Source organism: Grampus griseus (genome assembly GCF_964374135.1).
Source record: "Grampus griseus genome assembly, chromosome: 2".
Lineage (NCBI taxonomy): Eukaryota > Metazoa > Chordata > Mammalia > Artiodactyla > Delphinidae > Grampus > Grampus griseus.
This window is the reverse complement of record NC_139018.1, coordinates 32,704,240-32,721,721: the sequence shown is the minus strand read 5'-3', so window position 1 is coordinate 32,721,721 and position 17,482 is coordinate 32,704,240. Positions and strand designations below refer to the sequence as shown.

The 17,482-nt window shown below is 49.6% G+C and overlaps 1 protein-coding gene across 1 annotated transcript in view; it reads left to right on the top strand.

Annotated features, from left to right (window-relative positions):
* The window catches only part of GALNT16 (polypeptide N-acetylgalactosaminyltransferase 16), a 98,139-nt gene that overhangs the window by 74,871 nt on the left and 5,786 nt on the right, over nt 1-17,482 (top strand). The window contains exons 6-12 of the mRNA XM_082682050.1: nt 1,724-1,845; nt 4,588-4,675; nt 6,228-6,312; nt 6,609-6,712; nt 10,392-10,518; nt 12,033-12,125; nt 13,511-13,594. Of these exons, the coding sequence (XP_082538176.1) occupies nt 1,724-1,845; nt 4,588-4,675; nt 6,228-6,312; nt 6,609-6,712; nt 10,392-10,518; nt 12,033-12,125; nt 13,511-13,594 (703 nt within the window). The remainder of the gene's footprint in view (nt 1-1,723; nt 1,846-4,587; nt 4,676-6,227; nt 6,313-6,608; nt 6,713-10,391; nt 10,519-12,032; nt 12,126-13,510; nt 13,595-17,482) is intronic.

Sequence of the window (17,482 nt, the reverse complement as noted above, 5' to 3'; positions counted from 1 at the left end):
TCATTCTGTTTTGAAATAAAGAAACTGGGGTTTAGGAAGGTTCAGTAATTTGCCTGGAGTGATGAATAAAGGAACCAGAATTCCACCCCGGGGCAGGGGGCCCACCCAGAGCCCAGCCTCTTAACCTCCCTCTACTTAGTCTCCCTTCCTGGGAGAATTGGGCCTGGTCAGCACGAGGAATGAGTGGGGTGAGGATAGATGATGGGGGGGGCATTTAGACTTGATAAAGCAGAGAACAGGGAGCCACTGAAGGTGAGAGAGGGAGAGAGACAGAAAAAGAGAGAGAGAGAGAGAGAGGAAGGAAGAAAGGAAGGAGGGAGGGAGGAAGGAGGGAGGGAGGGAGGAAGGAGGGAGGAGGGAGGGAGGGAAGGAAGGAAGGAAGGAAGGAAGGAAGGAGGGAGGGAGGGAGGGAGGAAGGAGGGAGGAGGGAGGGAGGGAAGGAAGGAGGGAGGGAGGGAGGAAAGAAAGGAAGGAGGGAGGGAGGGAGGAAAGAAAGGAAGCAGGGAGGGAGGGAGGAAGGAGGGAGGGAGGAAGGAGGGAGGGAGGGAGGAAGGAGGGAGGGAGGGAGGAAGGAGGGAGGGAGGGAGGAGGGAGGGAGGGAGGAGGGAGGGAGGAGGGAGGGAGGGAGGGAGGAAAGAAAGGAAGGAAGGAGGGAAGGAAGGAGGGAGGGAGGGAGGAAGGAGGGAGGGAGGGAGGAAGGAGGGAAGAAAGGAAGGAAGGAAGGAAGGAAGGAAGGAAGGAAGGAAGGAAAGAAAGAGATGTGATGGGTGTATTTAAGAAAGTCTAGTCAGGCCGAAGGGACCTTCAAACTGGAATGGAAGGGTCCAGAGAGAGCTCTCTCCCAAGCCCTGGGTTGCAGGTGCCTTTAGGCCTGGGAGTATGCTGTTCCCTGGGGTTTTACCCAACATAGATGTAAATTTATGATTAGGTGCTTTACAGCTCCCTATGGAGTAGAAGGACGGGGCAGTAGAGTGCCGGGCAGAGGTGTGGCCAGGGAAATCTCCCCACACCAGTGGCTGCTCTGTCAGGGGCAGGACCATCTGGGTCTCCTCCCTCCTGATCAGGCAAGTCTCCAGCTCTGACCAGGGTGCTGCCAAAAGTGAGGCCATTTTTTGACAGTTGACGAGCCTTCGACGAGACTGGGGAATGAGGTGGAAGCAGAGTAGAATCTCTGCACATGTCGGTTTCCTGGGCACCACGCACTGTCCCCAAGAGGCAGGGATTATTCTCTCTGAATCTTCTGGATGAGAAAACTAAGGCTCAGAGAGGTTAAATAATATGCTACAGTTAGTGAAGGGGCTGGCATACTAACTCCAGCTTGTCTCAGTCTAGAAGACTCTCTGCATGTCGTAGAGGATAGTGCAGCTGGAGAGGACCACCCTGAGGTTCCTGAGTGGTGGTTTCTGGCTCTCCTTTGGTACCAAACCACACTTTATGGCAACTTCTGTTCACTAAACTCTGACTGTTCATCATTGTGTCCCCAGAGTCCAGTGTCTGGCATGCAGAGGGCACTCAGAGAATAACCTTGGAGTAATGATGGTTGATGGATGGGTGAGAGAAAGAAAAAGAGGGAGGGAAGAAATCAAGAAATACAAAGTAAAGTTAAATCAGAATAACTCAGGGAAACCTCAGCCTTAAGGGGCGGAGAGCCCTAAGACTTTGGGGGGACGGATGAGCAAATTGGCTCAGTCCCAGCACCATCCTTTGTCCCTTCCCATTGCAGGGCTGATCCGGTCCCGAGTTCGCGGGGCAGATGTGGCCGCAGCTGCTGTCCTCACCTTTCTGGACAGCCACTGCGAAGTGAACACCGAGTGGCTGCAGCCCATGCTGCAGCGGGTGAAGGAGGTAAGTCTGTCTGTCCCTGGGGGAGCTCTGGACGTGCCCACATGTTCTTGGCATGAGGGGGGATGATGAACGGTCTCTGGAGTTGGGCAGGCAGAGTAGGAAGCCTAAATGGTCTGCTCCCTCCTGAGTAACTTCACCTCATTGAGCTTTCTCATCTGAAAACAGGGATAATTGTAATATTTGTCTGACTGGGTTGTGGTGAGAATTAAATTGGCTGAAAGCCTGGGTGAGCCACAAAGCTCCTACTACGAATGGGTGTTGTTGTTTTCCTCCTGAGGGAGTGATGAGTGAGGGTGAGTCAGGCTGGGAAGCCTGAGAAGGAGGGAGGAGAGGATGGTGTTCTCAAGCGGGGGGGGGGCCCTCCCATGTGCCTGCTGTTCTCTAGAATGGGGAGGATTTGGACATATGGAACATAGGATGAGGTGATTTCAACTCAACCATAAAAGGCAAATAACCCAATTTAAAAATGAGAAAAGGGCTTCCCTGGTGGCACAGTGGTTAAGAATCCACCTGCCAATGCAGAGGACACGGGTCCAAGCCCTTGTCCGGGAAGATCCCACAGGCCACGGAACAACTAAGCCCGTGTGCCACAACTTCTGAGCCTGCGCTTTAGAGCTCGCGAGCCACAACCTATGAGCCCGAGTGCCACAACTACTGAAGCCCGGGCGCCTAGAGCCCGTGCTCCGCAACAAGAGAAGCCACCGCATTGAGAAGCCCGCGCACCGCAATGGAAAATAGACAAATGGTCAACCAGCGCATGAAAAGATGCTCAACGTTAAGTCATTAGGGAAATGCAAGTCAAAACCACAATGAGGTACCACTTGATACCTACAGGATGGTTATAATCAAAAGGATGGACAGTACAAGTGCTGGTGAGGATGCAGATAAATAGGAGTCTTTATACATTGCTGGGGAGCGTGTCAAATGGTGCTGTTCTCCACTTTGGAAAACAGTCTGGCACTCCCTCAAAAGTTTAAACATAGAGTTACCCTATGACCCAGCAATTCCACTGCTAGGTATATACTCAAGAGAAATGAAAACATATCCCACACAAAAACTTGTGCCTGAGTGTTCAGAGCAGTGTTATTCAGAATAGCTGAAACATGGAAACAGCAAAATGTCTATCAACCGCGAATGGATAAACAGAATGTGATGTATCCATACAGTGGAATACTGTTCAGCCATAAAAAGAATGAAGTAATGATACATGTTACAATATGGATGGACTTTGAAAACCTTATGCTAAGTGAAAGAAGCCAGTAACAAAAGCTGCATATTATATGATTCCATTTATATGAAATGTCCAGAATAAATAAATCCATAGAAATACAAAGGGGATTAGTGGTTGTCAGGGGCTGGAGGGAGCGGGGTATGGGGAGTGACTGCTGATGGTACAGGGTTTCTTATTGGGGTGCTGAAAATGTTTTGGAATTAGAGAGTGGTGACGGTGCCACAACCTTGTGAATATACTGCAAACCACTGAATTGTACACTTTAAAATGGCAAATTTTATGGTATATCAATTATATCTAATAAAATTGTTATAAAAATGTGAATTAGGGCTTCCCTGGTGGCGCAGTGGTTGAGAGTCTGCCTTTCGATGCAGGGGACACGGGTTCGTGCCCCGGTCCGGGAAGATCCCACATGCCGCGGAGCGGCTGGGCCCGTGAGCCATGGCCACTGAGCCTGCATGTCCAGAGCCTGTGCTCTGCAACGGAAGAGGCCACAACAGTGAGAGGCCCGCGTACTGCAAAAAAAAAAAAAAAATGTGAATTAAATCTCAATACAAAAAGTCTATAAAAAGGATAAGGTGAGGCCCCCATAGAACACTGTGGGAGACCGTGGATTTTTCTCCCTGATCCGCCATGTCCCACATTTTTGTCATCCTGAGACGGAGTGTGAACTGAGGGGCAGAGCTGGATTCCAAGCTGCAGACAAGAGGATTTTGAGGGTCAGCACAGAATGCAGAGAGAGGAGGGAGAAGCAGCTCTGTTCCATGTCCCTCCATGGAGGGAGAAAAGAAGAGAACAGACATCCTGCTGATGGAGGGCAATTAAGTTTTGCACGTGGTATATGACAGAATCCACCACCACCACTATCCCCCCACCCCTCACCCCCAGAAAAAAACCTTTAGTAAAGTTGGCATATTACCCACCAATGTTTTGGAGGTGGATTTGTGTCTGGGAGATGATGAAGGGAGCGTGAGTCTGACTTTGAAGTGGATGTGGCATGAGAGGAGTGCCACCCAGGTTACACAGAGACTGCAGGGTCCCTGCCCTTAAGCTGCCGGTTGTCCAGGTGGAAAGACTCAACCTCAACATGTACAAAGACGGACAACAATTAGTAAAACAACAGCTCACACCAGCAACAGAAGATCCACATCAGGCAGCATCTGATTCACTGTCCCAGGAATTGTCTGGTCTATAACTGAGAGCAGTTTAAAAGAGGAAGAAGTCCTCAGCCTGCAGCAATCAGGGAGGGCTTTAATGAGGAGGTGAGATCCTGGCAGGGCTCAGCATGATGTGAGAGGAAGAGGCTGGGAGAGCATCGTGCCCATGAGACCCAAGAGGGACCTTCTGGGAGCCTAGATGTGGTGATGCAGGACAGCTCCTGGGAGCCTAACGTGTCCTGCAGAAGGTGCTGAGTGCCCAATGCCTCGAAGAGAACTTCTTCCCAGAGCAGGCAGTTGGGCCTTTATTCACAGAGTCCCTGGCCTCACGCCATCTCATGTGTCCTCTCCTAGGATCACACCCGCGTGGTGAGCCCCATCATTGATGTCATCAGTCTGGATAATTTTGCCTACCTTGCTGCATCTGCTGACCTTCGGGGAGGTGGGTCCGGCTCCCAGGGGAGGGGCTCTAGACCTGAAAGGAGGCAGGTGAGGGCAGGCAAAAGCCCTGGCTTGGTGCTCTTCTTCCCAACTGTGCCAGAGCGTCTCACACCCCCACCCCCTTTACCTCTAGAAAACGAAAGGGGATTGTGTAGAGCCATGGGGTTGGGGACGAAGGGCCAGGGCTGGCAGTTGCAGGCTCCTGGCACAATCAGGGACAGGGCCAAGCTAGTCTCTGATCTTTCCCTCCCCCCAAACTTTGACACATCCTTCTCAAATACTGCCAGCCCCGGGGACCATTGCCACAAGTCCTGGCAGAATAACATGATATGACTGCTGTCGTCTTGGGGGTGAGGAAGGGGGAGCCCTCAACTTTGCACGGCTTCCTAACCTGTACGCCTGGAAATGGTCTAGAGCTGGCCGAATATGGTAGTTATTAGCCACATTTGGCTATTGAGCTCTTGAAATGTGACCAGTCTGAACTGAGATATGCTGTAAGAAAAAATACACACCAGGTTTTGAAGACTTAGTATGAAAGAATATAAAATATCTCATTAATAATTTTTTGTATTGATTATGAATATGATCATCAATGATAATGATTGAAATGATGGTATTTTGGATATATTGCATTAAAAATACATTATTCAAATTAATCTCATATGTTCTTCTTACTTTTTGACATGGCTACTGGAAAAACTTAAATTGCATGTGTGGCTTGCGTCTCCGGCTTGCATTGTATTTCTTTTGGGCAGCTCTGGTCTAGACTTTAGAACTGTGCTGTTCAATACAGTAGATAATAGCCACTTCTGGCTATGTAAATATAAATTAATTAAAATTAAGTAAAATTCAAAACTCAGTTCCTAAGCTGCCCTAGCAGCATTTCAGGTGCTCAATAACCACATGTGACTAGTGTCTACCCTGTTGGACAGTGCAGATATAGGACGTTTCCGTCATTGCAGCAAGTTCTATTGGGCAGGCTGCTCCAGAGAACCTGTTGCCAGGAGCTAATGCGCAGAGTGGATTTCCTATTTGGGGCTCGGATTTCCGATAAATGGACACAGTTGTTAGTTAGATGTTGAGGCTGAGTGGGATTCTGAAGGGAGCCAGACATTTCTCCTTAGGGAAATCACCTCAGGGCCTTTGCACTTGCTGTTCCCCCCACCTGGAATTCCCTTTCCCTACATGTCTGCATGGATCAGTTCTTCATTCAGGTCTCTACTCAGATGTTACCTCCTCAGAGAGCCTTTCCTGGCTACCCTTACTAGAATAGCATGGGTACCCCTCCTTTCTTTTTTTTTGTTTTTTAGCACTTTACAACCCCAACTGACATATTATCCATTTACTGATTTATCTTTGTAAGTCTTTGTCTTACCCAGTAGATTGAAACTCCATGAGGACAGGGACCTGTCTCGTTCTGAATGAAGGAATGACTACGTGAATTGCCCAGGGCCCTCTACAAGCTGGGTTCTGATCAAGGGAGACTCTCGGGGGGGGTGGAGTGAGGGGACAAGAGCCCCCGAGCCGCATCCTCACCCTAGTCTGGCCCTTAGGATTTGACTGGAGCCTGCATTTCAAGTGGGAGCAGATCCCTCTGGAGCAGAAGATTGCCCGGACAGACCCCACCAGGCCCATAAGGTCAGGACTGCTGTGGGCTCTGGAGAGACCCCTTCCTTGCCTGAGTCAGGGGCTTTGGAGGCTCCTGGGAGGGCCATTGCAGTTGCCAGGGCTCCTAGGGGTGCACGATCCCAGGGCTAACTCTGTTCTGGGCCCGGCGGAGAGAGAGGCCAGAGGCCAGCAAGCGGGCCAGATATCCGACCCCAGTGACTCTGCAAGTGGGGGATGCTAGGGCAAATGGCCTGGGCCCTGGGGCCGTCTAGAGGGGTTCAGATCTTCCAGCTCATGTGTTGCTTCTTTCCTCTCCTTGTTCCCAGGACGCCTGTCATAGCTGGAGGAATCTTCGTGATTGACAAGTCTTGGTTTAACCACTTGGGAAAGTATGATGCCCAGATGGACATCTGGGGGGGAGAGAATTTTGGTAAGTTGGGAAATAACCACAGTAATAATAATGGGTAACCTGGGTTGCGTGTTTTCTATATGTAAGGCCCTAAGGATGTTACACATATTGACTCCTTAAATCCTCACAATGGATCTCTGAAGTAAGTACTATTATATCTCCATTCTACTGGTAAAGAGACCGAGGCACAGAGAGGTTAAGTAATTTGTCCAGAGCCACACAGCTAGTCAACAAAGAGATTAGGTGGTCAGGGAGAACCTGTGGCCACATGGCTAGACACGTGTATGGAGGAAGCACATGGCTGCTTCCCTACAAGAAAGGCTGGGGGTGGTGTGTACAGTAGGGGGTGGCAGTAGGGGGTGGCGGTTAAACGTAAGCAATGGGGTCAGATGGCCTGGGTGCAAATCCTGGCCCTACCACCTATAAATTGTTTGGCCCTGGGCAAGTGAAAGCCTCCCTGAGCCTCAGTTTCCCCAAGAGGCTGTTATAAGTACTAAGTGAGATGAGGGGGGTGAAGATACTGGCAGCCATTATTATTATTATGAGGCCATAGGAACCCTTTAGCCCCACAAGGAAAGGGAAGAGCCAGTGAACCCCCAGGGTCGCTGGTGAGGTTCAGGTGAGATAAAGCCTGGGTACAGATGGAACATCTGATGTGGGTGATTTAAGGGGGGTTTATAAAAGGGCCTATTTACACGGCGTGGGCAAGTTACAGGGAACCACAAGGGCCAGGGTAGGGCTGGGCTGGTGACTGCTGGGAAGTGTAGCCACCCTCAGGTCTGAAACACAGGGAGGGAGTGCTCCCCGACAGTAGCTGTGGTCTTGGGGCGCCTGCAGCCAGTCCACTGTGCCAGGTGGAAGGTGTCAGGGGATAAACACCCACCCTCACTCTCCCCCGACCTGCTGGCTGAACTTCCTCACATAGGAAGGAAGCCCAGGGGTGCAGCCCACACAGGCAGCCTCCCAGATGAGGAGCGTGGTGGAGGAGGGTGGCGATCGATCCCAGGGATCCAGGAGTGGGCCAGGGTTTGTGGGGGCAGGTACCTTGAGGCTTGTGAAACACAAAGGCCTGTCCTTGCTCTGGCAGTGGACCCAGTCAGTCCTTTGCAGAGCCCTTTCCCACTGCTTCCTTTTTCATCCTGACCAGGTTTTTTGCAAAGTAAATAGGGCTGGTGGTATCTCACCCATCTGACAGATGGGCAAACTGAGGTAGACGCCATCTTCCAGATCTCAGCTGGGAAACTCCACGTCTGACAGGTGTAGGTAGTGCCTTTACAGGAGCCACTTAAGTGTTGTGAGGTGTGATCCAAGTCGGAGTCTGTGTTTCTGGGAGGCAAGGACCAGGTCTTTCTTCCCTCTCTGACTAGGGCAGTGGGACAGATGGGCAGTGGGGCTCCAACTCAGGACCAGCCGGAGTGGAAACAGGCGTGGGATTTTCTCCCCTTTGTAACTTAATGCTTGGAAACCGTTTCTAGGCAGGCATTCAGAGGAGTAAATTCTGGGAACTGGGGTGCAGTGACCCTTCCATTGTGACCTCCTTTTATGTATTTTGGGCCTAAGTGACCTCTTTTGTGTTCTCCATCTCAGCCTGAAGGGAGCTTTGGCAAATCCAGTTTCCTGTAAAGATTCAGAGGGCTGGGAAACTAATGGTCTCTGCTGCATCCAGAAGCCTTTTTCTTTTCTCCTTCCTTGCTTTTTTTTTTTTTTTTTTAAGGCCGGGGCCCGATGGAGAAACAAGTGAGTGATCAAATAGCTAACTTCAAACTCTGCCTGAGGCCAGGGCTCAGTGATTGGGGAATTGAAAGGTGAACCACACAGTGGTTCTAGGGAGGGTTTTGTTTCTTCGAAAAAATTCAAAGAAATTCCTAGGCTAGCCGTGGTGCTCAGACGTTCAGCTGCTGGGACTAGTTTTGAGCCAGGAGACTCTCGTCACTGATGGGTTTGGGCCTTTCAGAACTGTTCATTTGGGGCTTCCCTGGTGGCGCAGTGGTTGAGAGTCCGCCTGCCGATGCAGGGGACACGGGTTCGTGCCCCGGTCCGGGAGGATCCCACATGCCGCGAAGCGGCTGGGCCCGTGAGCCATGGCCGCTGAGCCTGCGCGTCCGGAGCCTGTGCTCTGCAACGGGAGAGGCCACAACAGTGAGAGGCCCGCGTACTGCAAAAAAAAAAAAAGAACTGTTCATTTGTGGAAGGAAGGGAGATGCCCAAACCCAGACTCGTTCCTGTTTCCCCTGAGAGAGCCAAACGCCAGAACCCAGAGGCCACCTTGAGTGAGGGTGGCAAACGTGAAAACCTTGGGATTCTCATTAGGGATCCTTTTAAAAGGTAGTCAGATCATGTTACTCAGCTGCTCAAGACCCTGCAAGGGCTCCCGCATCACTCAGAGCAAAACCCGGAAGTCCTTACACCATCTGCCCTTCCCCCACAAACACACACCGCCAGCTCCGCCCTCAGCTCCTCCTGCCCTCCCCGCACCTCGCTCCGCTCCTGCCTACTGTGCTCTTACCTCTAGCTCTGTGCCCTTGCTTGTCCCTCTGCCCGGAACGCTCATCCCTAAGAGTCACGTGCCTCTTCCTCACCTCCTTCAGGCCTTGGCTCAAATGCACCCCCCCCCGCCCCGTTCATCGAGAACATCCCTCATCAGCCATTAAAACTGCAGCCTCACCCCCAACTCCACTCACCTGCTTCAGTCTCCTACCTGCTTCGCAGATGAAGTATTCTACTCATTTTCTTGTCTACTTGTATTTTGGTTTCTTCTTTTACTGAGTTCCTGCCTCCCCCCACTAGAGTGTAGGGGATTCTACAACGGCGTCTGACAGATCATGATCTGGTTCAAACAGTGGGACTTGCTGGACAAAGTGTGAACTTTACACTGCAGTTCTGCACCTGAGCGTGGAGGTGACCTTGGAGAGGTCATTTAACATCTTTGAGCTTCATAGTCCTTATCGAAAACATGGGGAGGGCTTCCCTGGTGGCGCAGTGGTTGAGAGTCCGCCTGCCGATGCAGGGGACACAGGTTTGTGCCCCAGTCCGGGAAGATCCCACATGCCGCGGAGCAGCTGGGCCCGTGAGCCATGGCCGCTGAGCCTGCGCGTCCGGAGCCTGTGCTCCGCAACGGGAGAGGCCACAACAGTGAGAGGCCCTCGTACCGCAAAAATAAAATAAAATAAATAAAAAAATAAAACATGGGGATCATAACACCTAATGCCACATGGTAGCTGTGAGAATTAGACATCAGCCATAGAGAGCACAGAGTGAGTACTCAGTAAATGGACGATGGTTACCGCTTTTGTAACCCCCGGGTCTGACAGGTGTAGGTAGTGCCTTTACAGGAGCCACTTAAGTGTTGTGAGGTGTGATCCAATGGAGACCCCCGGGGCCATGAGGGAGGTCTGGGCCAGCCAGAAAGATGCCAGCGGGTATGTGTGTGTGGGATGGGTGTGAGGAGGGTGTGTGTGTGTGGGATGGGTGTGAGGAGGGTGTGGGGGGGGGGATGTGTGTGTGCACAAGCATGGAGGAAGCAGTCAGGAACACGTGCAAGGAGTGGGTGCACCCCGTGTAAACAGGCCCAGGAGCTCTGACACCAGCATATGCCTCCAAGGAGACACCAAAGGCAAGGGAAGCCAGCTCCTTCCCACCTGCACTCCGTGGGGACTTGCCGAGTGGCTCCTTCCCATCCTGATGGCTGCCGTCTCTGCAGAGCTCTCCTTCCGGGTGTGGATGTGCGGTGGGAGCTTGGAGATCGTGCCCTGCAGCCGGGTGGGCCACGTCTTCAGGAAACGGCACCCCTACAACTTTCCTGAGGGCAACGCCCTCACCTACATCAGGTGGGTCACAGTGCAAAGAGCACCGCGCTAAGAGCTAGGACACCTAGACCCCAGCCCTGTCAGTTACCCAAGGGACTGTGGGTAGCTACCCCACCTTTCTGGGCCTCGGTTTCCCCATTTGCCCCCCATTCTAGGATCCCAGTACTTTCAGGCTGGAAGGATGAAGCTGGGAGTGTCTCCACCAGGCCTCGCTTGTTTTGACTGTCCTTGTCCATGAGGGTCTTGGAAAACCAGCCAAATGACCAACTGGAAGCTGCCCTCCCCTCACTGGGTCCCAAGTACTGGTCACAGACGCCATGTCCTGACCCTGACTTGGTCAGCGTCTGCCCATCCGTGTCCCCAGCCACAGCGTGCACTTCATCTTGAGGGGCAGTGGGCAGGGTCCTAGAAGGGTCCACCCCTTCTAGGGGCGGGTCCTAGAAGGGTCCACCCCCATCACCCGCCCCCCTGATGCTGGTGGCAGGGGAGAGTGGGAGGAGCGTCATGGACACTCCTTCCCGAGGATGAGTCTTCATCTTCTAAGGCTCCCTTGTTGCCAGCGGTGGCTCCCCAGGTCTAGCTCATCAAATGGCCTGTCTTTTTGTTTTGCTTCCCCTTATCCCATTTTAGTTGTTTTTATACTTGTAAAAGTGATACATGTTTATTGTAAAAATTCAAACGATATCATATATATTATATATATATCTGTACATATAGTATATTATACATTATAATTTTTACTCTTCATATCACATAGAGAGAAAAAAGTGAAAGTCCCTTTCACCCAGTCTTACTCCTATCCACTTGTCTCTCCAAAAGTAACTACTGCTAATAGATTTCTAGCCTATCATTTCAGGTCTTTTCATTTATTTTCATATATATATATATATAGTTTCTGTATAGAGATGCATGTGTTTGTGGGGTGTTTTTTTTTTACAGTTTTTTAACTTTTTATTTTATATTGGAGTATAGTTGATTAACAATGTTGTGTTAGTTTCAGGTGTACAGCAAAGTGATTCAGTTATACATGTACATGTGTCTCTTCTTTTTGTGTTTTTTATATAAATGGGGTCGCACTGCATGATTTTTCTGCAGCATGCTTTTCTGCCGCTCCACACTAAATTGTAGACGTCCTTCAGCGTCAGTATGTACTAACCTTGGTGTTCTTTTTAGAGGCTGCCTAGTATTCCATCATGTGGACGTAGTTCATTATTCTCCTATTGATGGGCATTTAGGTTGTCACGAATGTTTTATGACACAAGTATTCTTGTACGTGTCCCTTTGCCCACATGCTGGTATTTTGGTAGAATAGGTTCCTCAAAGTGGAGTGTCAAAGAGTATCCGTACCCACAGAGCTGATGGATGCTGACAGATTGTCCTCCAAAAAGACTGTTCTCATTGATACCACCCCAATCAGAATTCTTTTGCGTGCACTCCTGTCTCCGCACCCTGAACTTCACAGAGCTGATCTTGAGCCCAACCCTAACTCTGTCACTGCCCTGGTGACCTTATTTTGCTCCTTCCTACCCTTTTAGGAATACCAAGCGCACTGCAGAGGTGTGGATGGATGAATACAAGCAGTATTACTACGAGGCCCGGCCCTCGGCCATAGGGAAGGCCTTCGGCAGGTGGGCCCCTCTCCCAGTCCCCCTTGGCCTTCCTCCACAACCTTAGCAAAATACAAAATTGTGTGTACACCAGGGAAGCGCTCAGGGTCTCCTTAGCACCTGAGCTGCCCCAGGCCGCTGGGCTCTTCCGGGCCTGTAGGGTATACGACGCAGAGACAAGGTTCTGGTCCTTGAGGAGGATGCAGCCTCATAGGGAGAAATAACCAGGGAGGGCTCTCTTATGAGAGCACTGCCGGTCCACAAGCTGCCTGCAGGACAGACATCTGTGGACGTGCTTAAGGATGGCTCTCTGTAGAAAACACTCGGGGGTTTGACTCCACCCCTTGCTGTTCAAAATCTGACAGTGATCTGTTAGCTTATTTTTCTGCCCTGGACTGTTATGACTACAGTCTAGTTAAGCATTTTCAAAATGTGGATTAATTGTGAAATCAATTTAGAGAGTCGTGACCAGTTTTTTTTTTTTAAACGATAGAGAACTAGAATATTACAGATTAGTACGGAACAGAACAGAACATAACAGCTGATTGCAGTTACGGATAGATATTGTTTTGTGAAAATTCTTATTTTGGTTGTATGTTTGTAGCCATATATGCCCATGGGTATACTTGGTCACAATGTATTTATTTCTTACTTAATGCTGTGGTCAGATAGGTTTGAAAACATTATTAGCGATCATCAATGAATCTCCCTCTATTTGTTTGTATCTATCCCTTGTTAAAAAAAAAAGAAGTTATGTCACTATTTCTTTTAGTGGGGAAGTAACATCTGCTGAGGACCTACCCTGTGCTAGGCACTTATGTCCCCTTTATTCATTTGATTCTCACAAAAACCTTTGGAGGTAGATGGTTGTGTCCCCACTTTACTGAGAACAAACAGGCTCAGAGAGGCGGTGAGGTTATCTGTCAGTGGCCGTTATGGTCAGTGGAGCTGAGGAAGGTGTCCATGGACACATCAGATGGTTTTTATCTGCCAACTTTATGGAAAGATGTTTAAAGCGTGGTTTTCTTGTTGGTAGACACTTTCTGCTCAGCTGGAATGCAGGAAAGGAAAACTTCTAGTTCATTAAGGCTCTGCTCTCTCTGTGAAAATAAGGACCAGATAGTGGTATCCTCACCTGAGGTCTCAAGGAGTAAGAAGCCGAGATTAAAGCCTGGCCCCCGTGGGCTGGGCAGATCCTGAAAGGTGAGCAGGAATTTGAGGAGAGAAATAAGGCATGGCCAGGAACCCTGGGAGGAGCTTGCAGGTCAGAGAATGACTTAAGGCAGGGACCAAGGCTGGAAGGCAGCCTTGGACAGCTTCTGGCCCTAGCTCCCTGGGGTAGGTGGAAAGAGGGGGCCAGCCTCCCGGGCCTTCTCATGCCCGCTGAGCATTGCCTTCTCCTCCAGCGTGGCCACGCGGATCGAGCAGAGGAAGAAGATGAACTGCAAGTCCTTCCGCTGGTACCTGGATAACGTCTACCCAGAGCTCACGTGAGTGCAGCCCTCAGCTCGTGCATCTGGCCTGGGTGGGGGCCGGCAGCTTGGGGACCCTTCACCCTGATCTCTCCCCAGCTCAGGCAATCTGGCTCTTTCTAGCTGTCAGTGTTTGTTGTCATGTGAAGGGTCTGGAGGAACCGGGAGGAGGTTACCAGGAGTTAAGAGTGAGGTGTGGTAGGAACCAAAGTTTAACAGACCGGGCCTTAGAGCTAGAAATGGGCATTGTCCCCTTAGGACAACAACAGTGCATTATGTAGCAAAGGCTGCAGAAACACTCATTTCCTTTGACTCTCCTCTCTTCCTTCTGGGAGTTTATCCTAAGGAAATAAAGCAACCAAAGCAAAAAAAACCTGTTGACAAATAAATGTCCACTGTAGGCTTCTCTGCTGTGAAAAAATTGAGAAAAAACTAACGATAGGGGCTGGGTTTAGTGAATCATGATGCGTCGATCTAAACAAATATGTGTCAATTAATGTTATAATCATAAACCGTGAAAAAACATGGGGAAATGTTTGCTCCAGCAAATGAGGAAGCAGCATGCAAATGGTGTATGTGCGTGGGTGACAGGATGGCGGGCAGTAGCTGTAATGACAGGGGTAGGGAGGGCAGAGCTGTTTCTTTTTTTCCTCATTTCAAAATCTTTCTCAGCATCCTGGCTACATCATTCCTCACCTCCTCCAGGTCTTGACTCAGCTGTCCCCGCTGCGTGAGGCTCCCCCAAACTCTGCATTGGCCGACTGCACCTTCCCCAGCATTCCCTGCTTATTTTCCTCTGTCACCCTTATTGTCATTCAGCATATATGTGGCCAATTAATTTTACTGTCATCTCCCAACACTTGACAGGAAGCTTCGTGAGGGTAGAGGTGTTTATCTGTTTTGTTCACTGCCTTATCTCCAGCCCCTAGAACAGTGCCTGTCACAAAATGGGCACTTGATAAATATTTTTAACTGAATAAATTGCATAGTCAATAAGCATCAGTAATAACTTTGAAATTAGCATTCTCTCTTCTGGAAATGTCACCTCGGGGAATGGGTTATTCCACTGCTGTCCCCAAGGATGCTATCATGGCTTTCCAGAACACTCCACCTCTCAGAGCCTGCAGATCCTCCAAGGAGGCAAATCTTTGTCCTTCAAGGGCAGATTTGATTTTTGGAAAACAGCCGTAGTTAAGTTGTAGCCAAGTCCAGTGAGTAAGCTGGTTGATTAACCCAGATAATACAATCCTGGGTCCCAAATACAGGGTGACAAGACTGAAACAAGTAACAAGGATAAACTGACTCTGCAAGCAATGTTCAAGGAATTCCAGAAGGGTCTGAGCAGCGGCTGCATCCTTGGAAAGAGTTGGCAGCCGGATAACCCCAGCTCCCCAGATGATGGCTGTGCATGGAAGAACATTACTTTACAAACTTGTAATAAATGAACCGCTTCCTCAAGTGGCCACTTTTAAGGGGACAGTTTCATTCAGACATGTCATTTCTGAGGGAAAAAAGCATAGTCTTTCTTTATGTTCTGTCAGAGTTCATGCTATCTGGTTGGAGTCATGGACTCCAGGCCTCAGACAGGAGCTGGGGAGCTGGGGGAAGAGTTGGGAGGATCGGGGATGTGCCTCTCCTCCCCACACCCCAGTCCCCATGCAATCCCTTGAGGACCAAGAGGAAGAAGTAGTTTATAACTACCGTAAGTCTGGATCTATCACAAAGACAGGAGAGTGGATGAAACCAGCCGTGTGATATGAGGAGCGTAAGTCATCTTCCGTTTGTTTTGTCACTGTGTGGACGTTTAAAAATGACTTTTTGTTGTTAAGGTAGAAATTGCAGTTCATTCCTATCCAGTTTACTCATCCTCGGTCTGTTCCTTCATGTTCTGCCTCAGTTCTCAGGGCGAGGGGCCCGGAGTGGATCAGGTTGTTAATTAGAAAGGAGATCTATAGGCCCAAATGATACCATGTTCCTCCAAACAGGATCCTAATAGTTGGGCCACACTTGCAGATGGTCAGTGGAGAAACTTAGGAGGCTGAACAGAGAGGTCTTTGCTTTCCTAGGCCTGCCTGCAGTACTGCTTTTCCAGATCAGAGTTCTGTGGCTAGCCTCAGCAATTGCTAATGTTTTACTTTTATTAGGATGTTCAGGAACAGTTGTGCAGGCTGTGCACTGCACAAGCACACCATATGTGAAGGGTGCTGGTCACACAGTATTGTACATTTATTACTACAATTCCTGGCAAATGACAGTAAAAGTCTTCTAACAAAAGACTTTTTTGTCTTTTTTTTCATAATGTAGAAAATCATCTATATTATGATGATTTTCTAACAGATGGAAGTAAAGTGTCTCAAGAAAGGGATGCCTATTGCTGTTTCTACAAAGGCATCATAAGGGCTAATGGCAGCCCAGCTTCGAGGTGGTCCACAGAGAGGAAAGCAGATGCAGACTTAAGAGGGCTACCAACAAATAGGACAGCTTAGCCTGGCTCTGCCAGAAAGCAGAGGAAGGGTGGTGATGGCCATCCCAGCTACTGCAGGGCTGCTGCTACCACTCAGACACCTCAGGAGCTGCATCTGGTCTTGAGATTGCTGCCCAAGCCCTGGGTTTCCTGCATAAGCATCAGTGGGCAGGCCTTTGTTGTCAGTGACATTGCCACACTTGGACAGTACACATCTCACCTCTGAAAACTGATCAACTTGCACATCTTCCTAAGCAACAGCGGGTAGGGAGGGGAAGAGAAGAGAAGGGTCTGAAACAACCTTGGCTTCTCAAAGAGGCTCCCGCAGGCCCTTGTCTCTGTATAGAGGGGAAGTATAACACGTTGCCCCTGGATGAAGCAGAGGGGGTGGAGCTTTTGCCTCCCGACAGCCTTGCACCTAGCAGGTTGCAAACTTACATCCTACAGTGATCAGACAGACAATGTCAATAAGTCAAGTGGGTGGGGATGACCGTAGGGAGTGGAGGGGACTGTGGCAAACTGAAATGCACAAGCTCCACCCATAAGGGGGCAGCTGCTGCTCATGACAGTGTGTTAGTGCCGTGCTGGAATGCAAGTTCGGTGTGGCAGCCTGACCTTGCTATGTTTTCCAAAGAAGCTGGATTTTTGGTGTGATGAATTGGGAGATTGGGATTGACATATATACACTAATATGTATAAAATGGGTAACTAACTAATAAAAACCTGCTGTATAAAAAAATTTTAAAAATTCTAAGTTCAAAAAAAAAAAAAAGAAGCTGGATTTTTCTGTGTAAACTTGAAATCTTAAAATACGGCCAACTAATTAAAAGCACCAATAATCACACTGTGCAGGTCAGAAAAAACCTGTCCAGGGCCAGATTCAGCTTAGGGGCCAACAGTTTGCAGCCTCTGTTCTAAAACTGCACGACCTCTTACAAGGGGGTGTGGGGTTCTGAAGGGGCACTGCTACCAGTAGTGTGGAGGGAAAGTGAAGGGCTCTCCTTGAGGCTCTGTGAGAGCAGGTAGGTTCTGGGAATCCGGGGGCTTCCAACCAGCCCTGAGGAAGGAAGACCTGGTTTGGTCGAGGTCCTGCAGGATGTCCACATGAGACAAGAGAGTGCCGGAAATGTTCTGATCCATGCCCCCCGCCCAGGTTCTCTTCCTGACAGAGGTAACAGAGGCAGATAGGATTAGCATGTGGTCAGACTCTAAGCCCTCCTGGTTCCCCATCATGCCCTGTGGGTCCGTAAGCCAAGTGCGTGTATAACCTTCTAAACCCAGGAATACCAGCCCATATCAGCTGGGGCCAGCATCCCCCTTAGGTTTATTACCCACAGGGTAAGACAGTGTGTTTTATATCTGTGTGTGTGTGTGTGTGTGTTTAAGCATGTTTTTCCTGTGCATACAAAATGTTTTAATAATACACTATTTTGAAACATGCC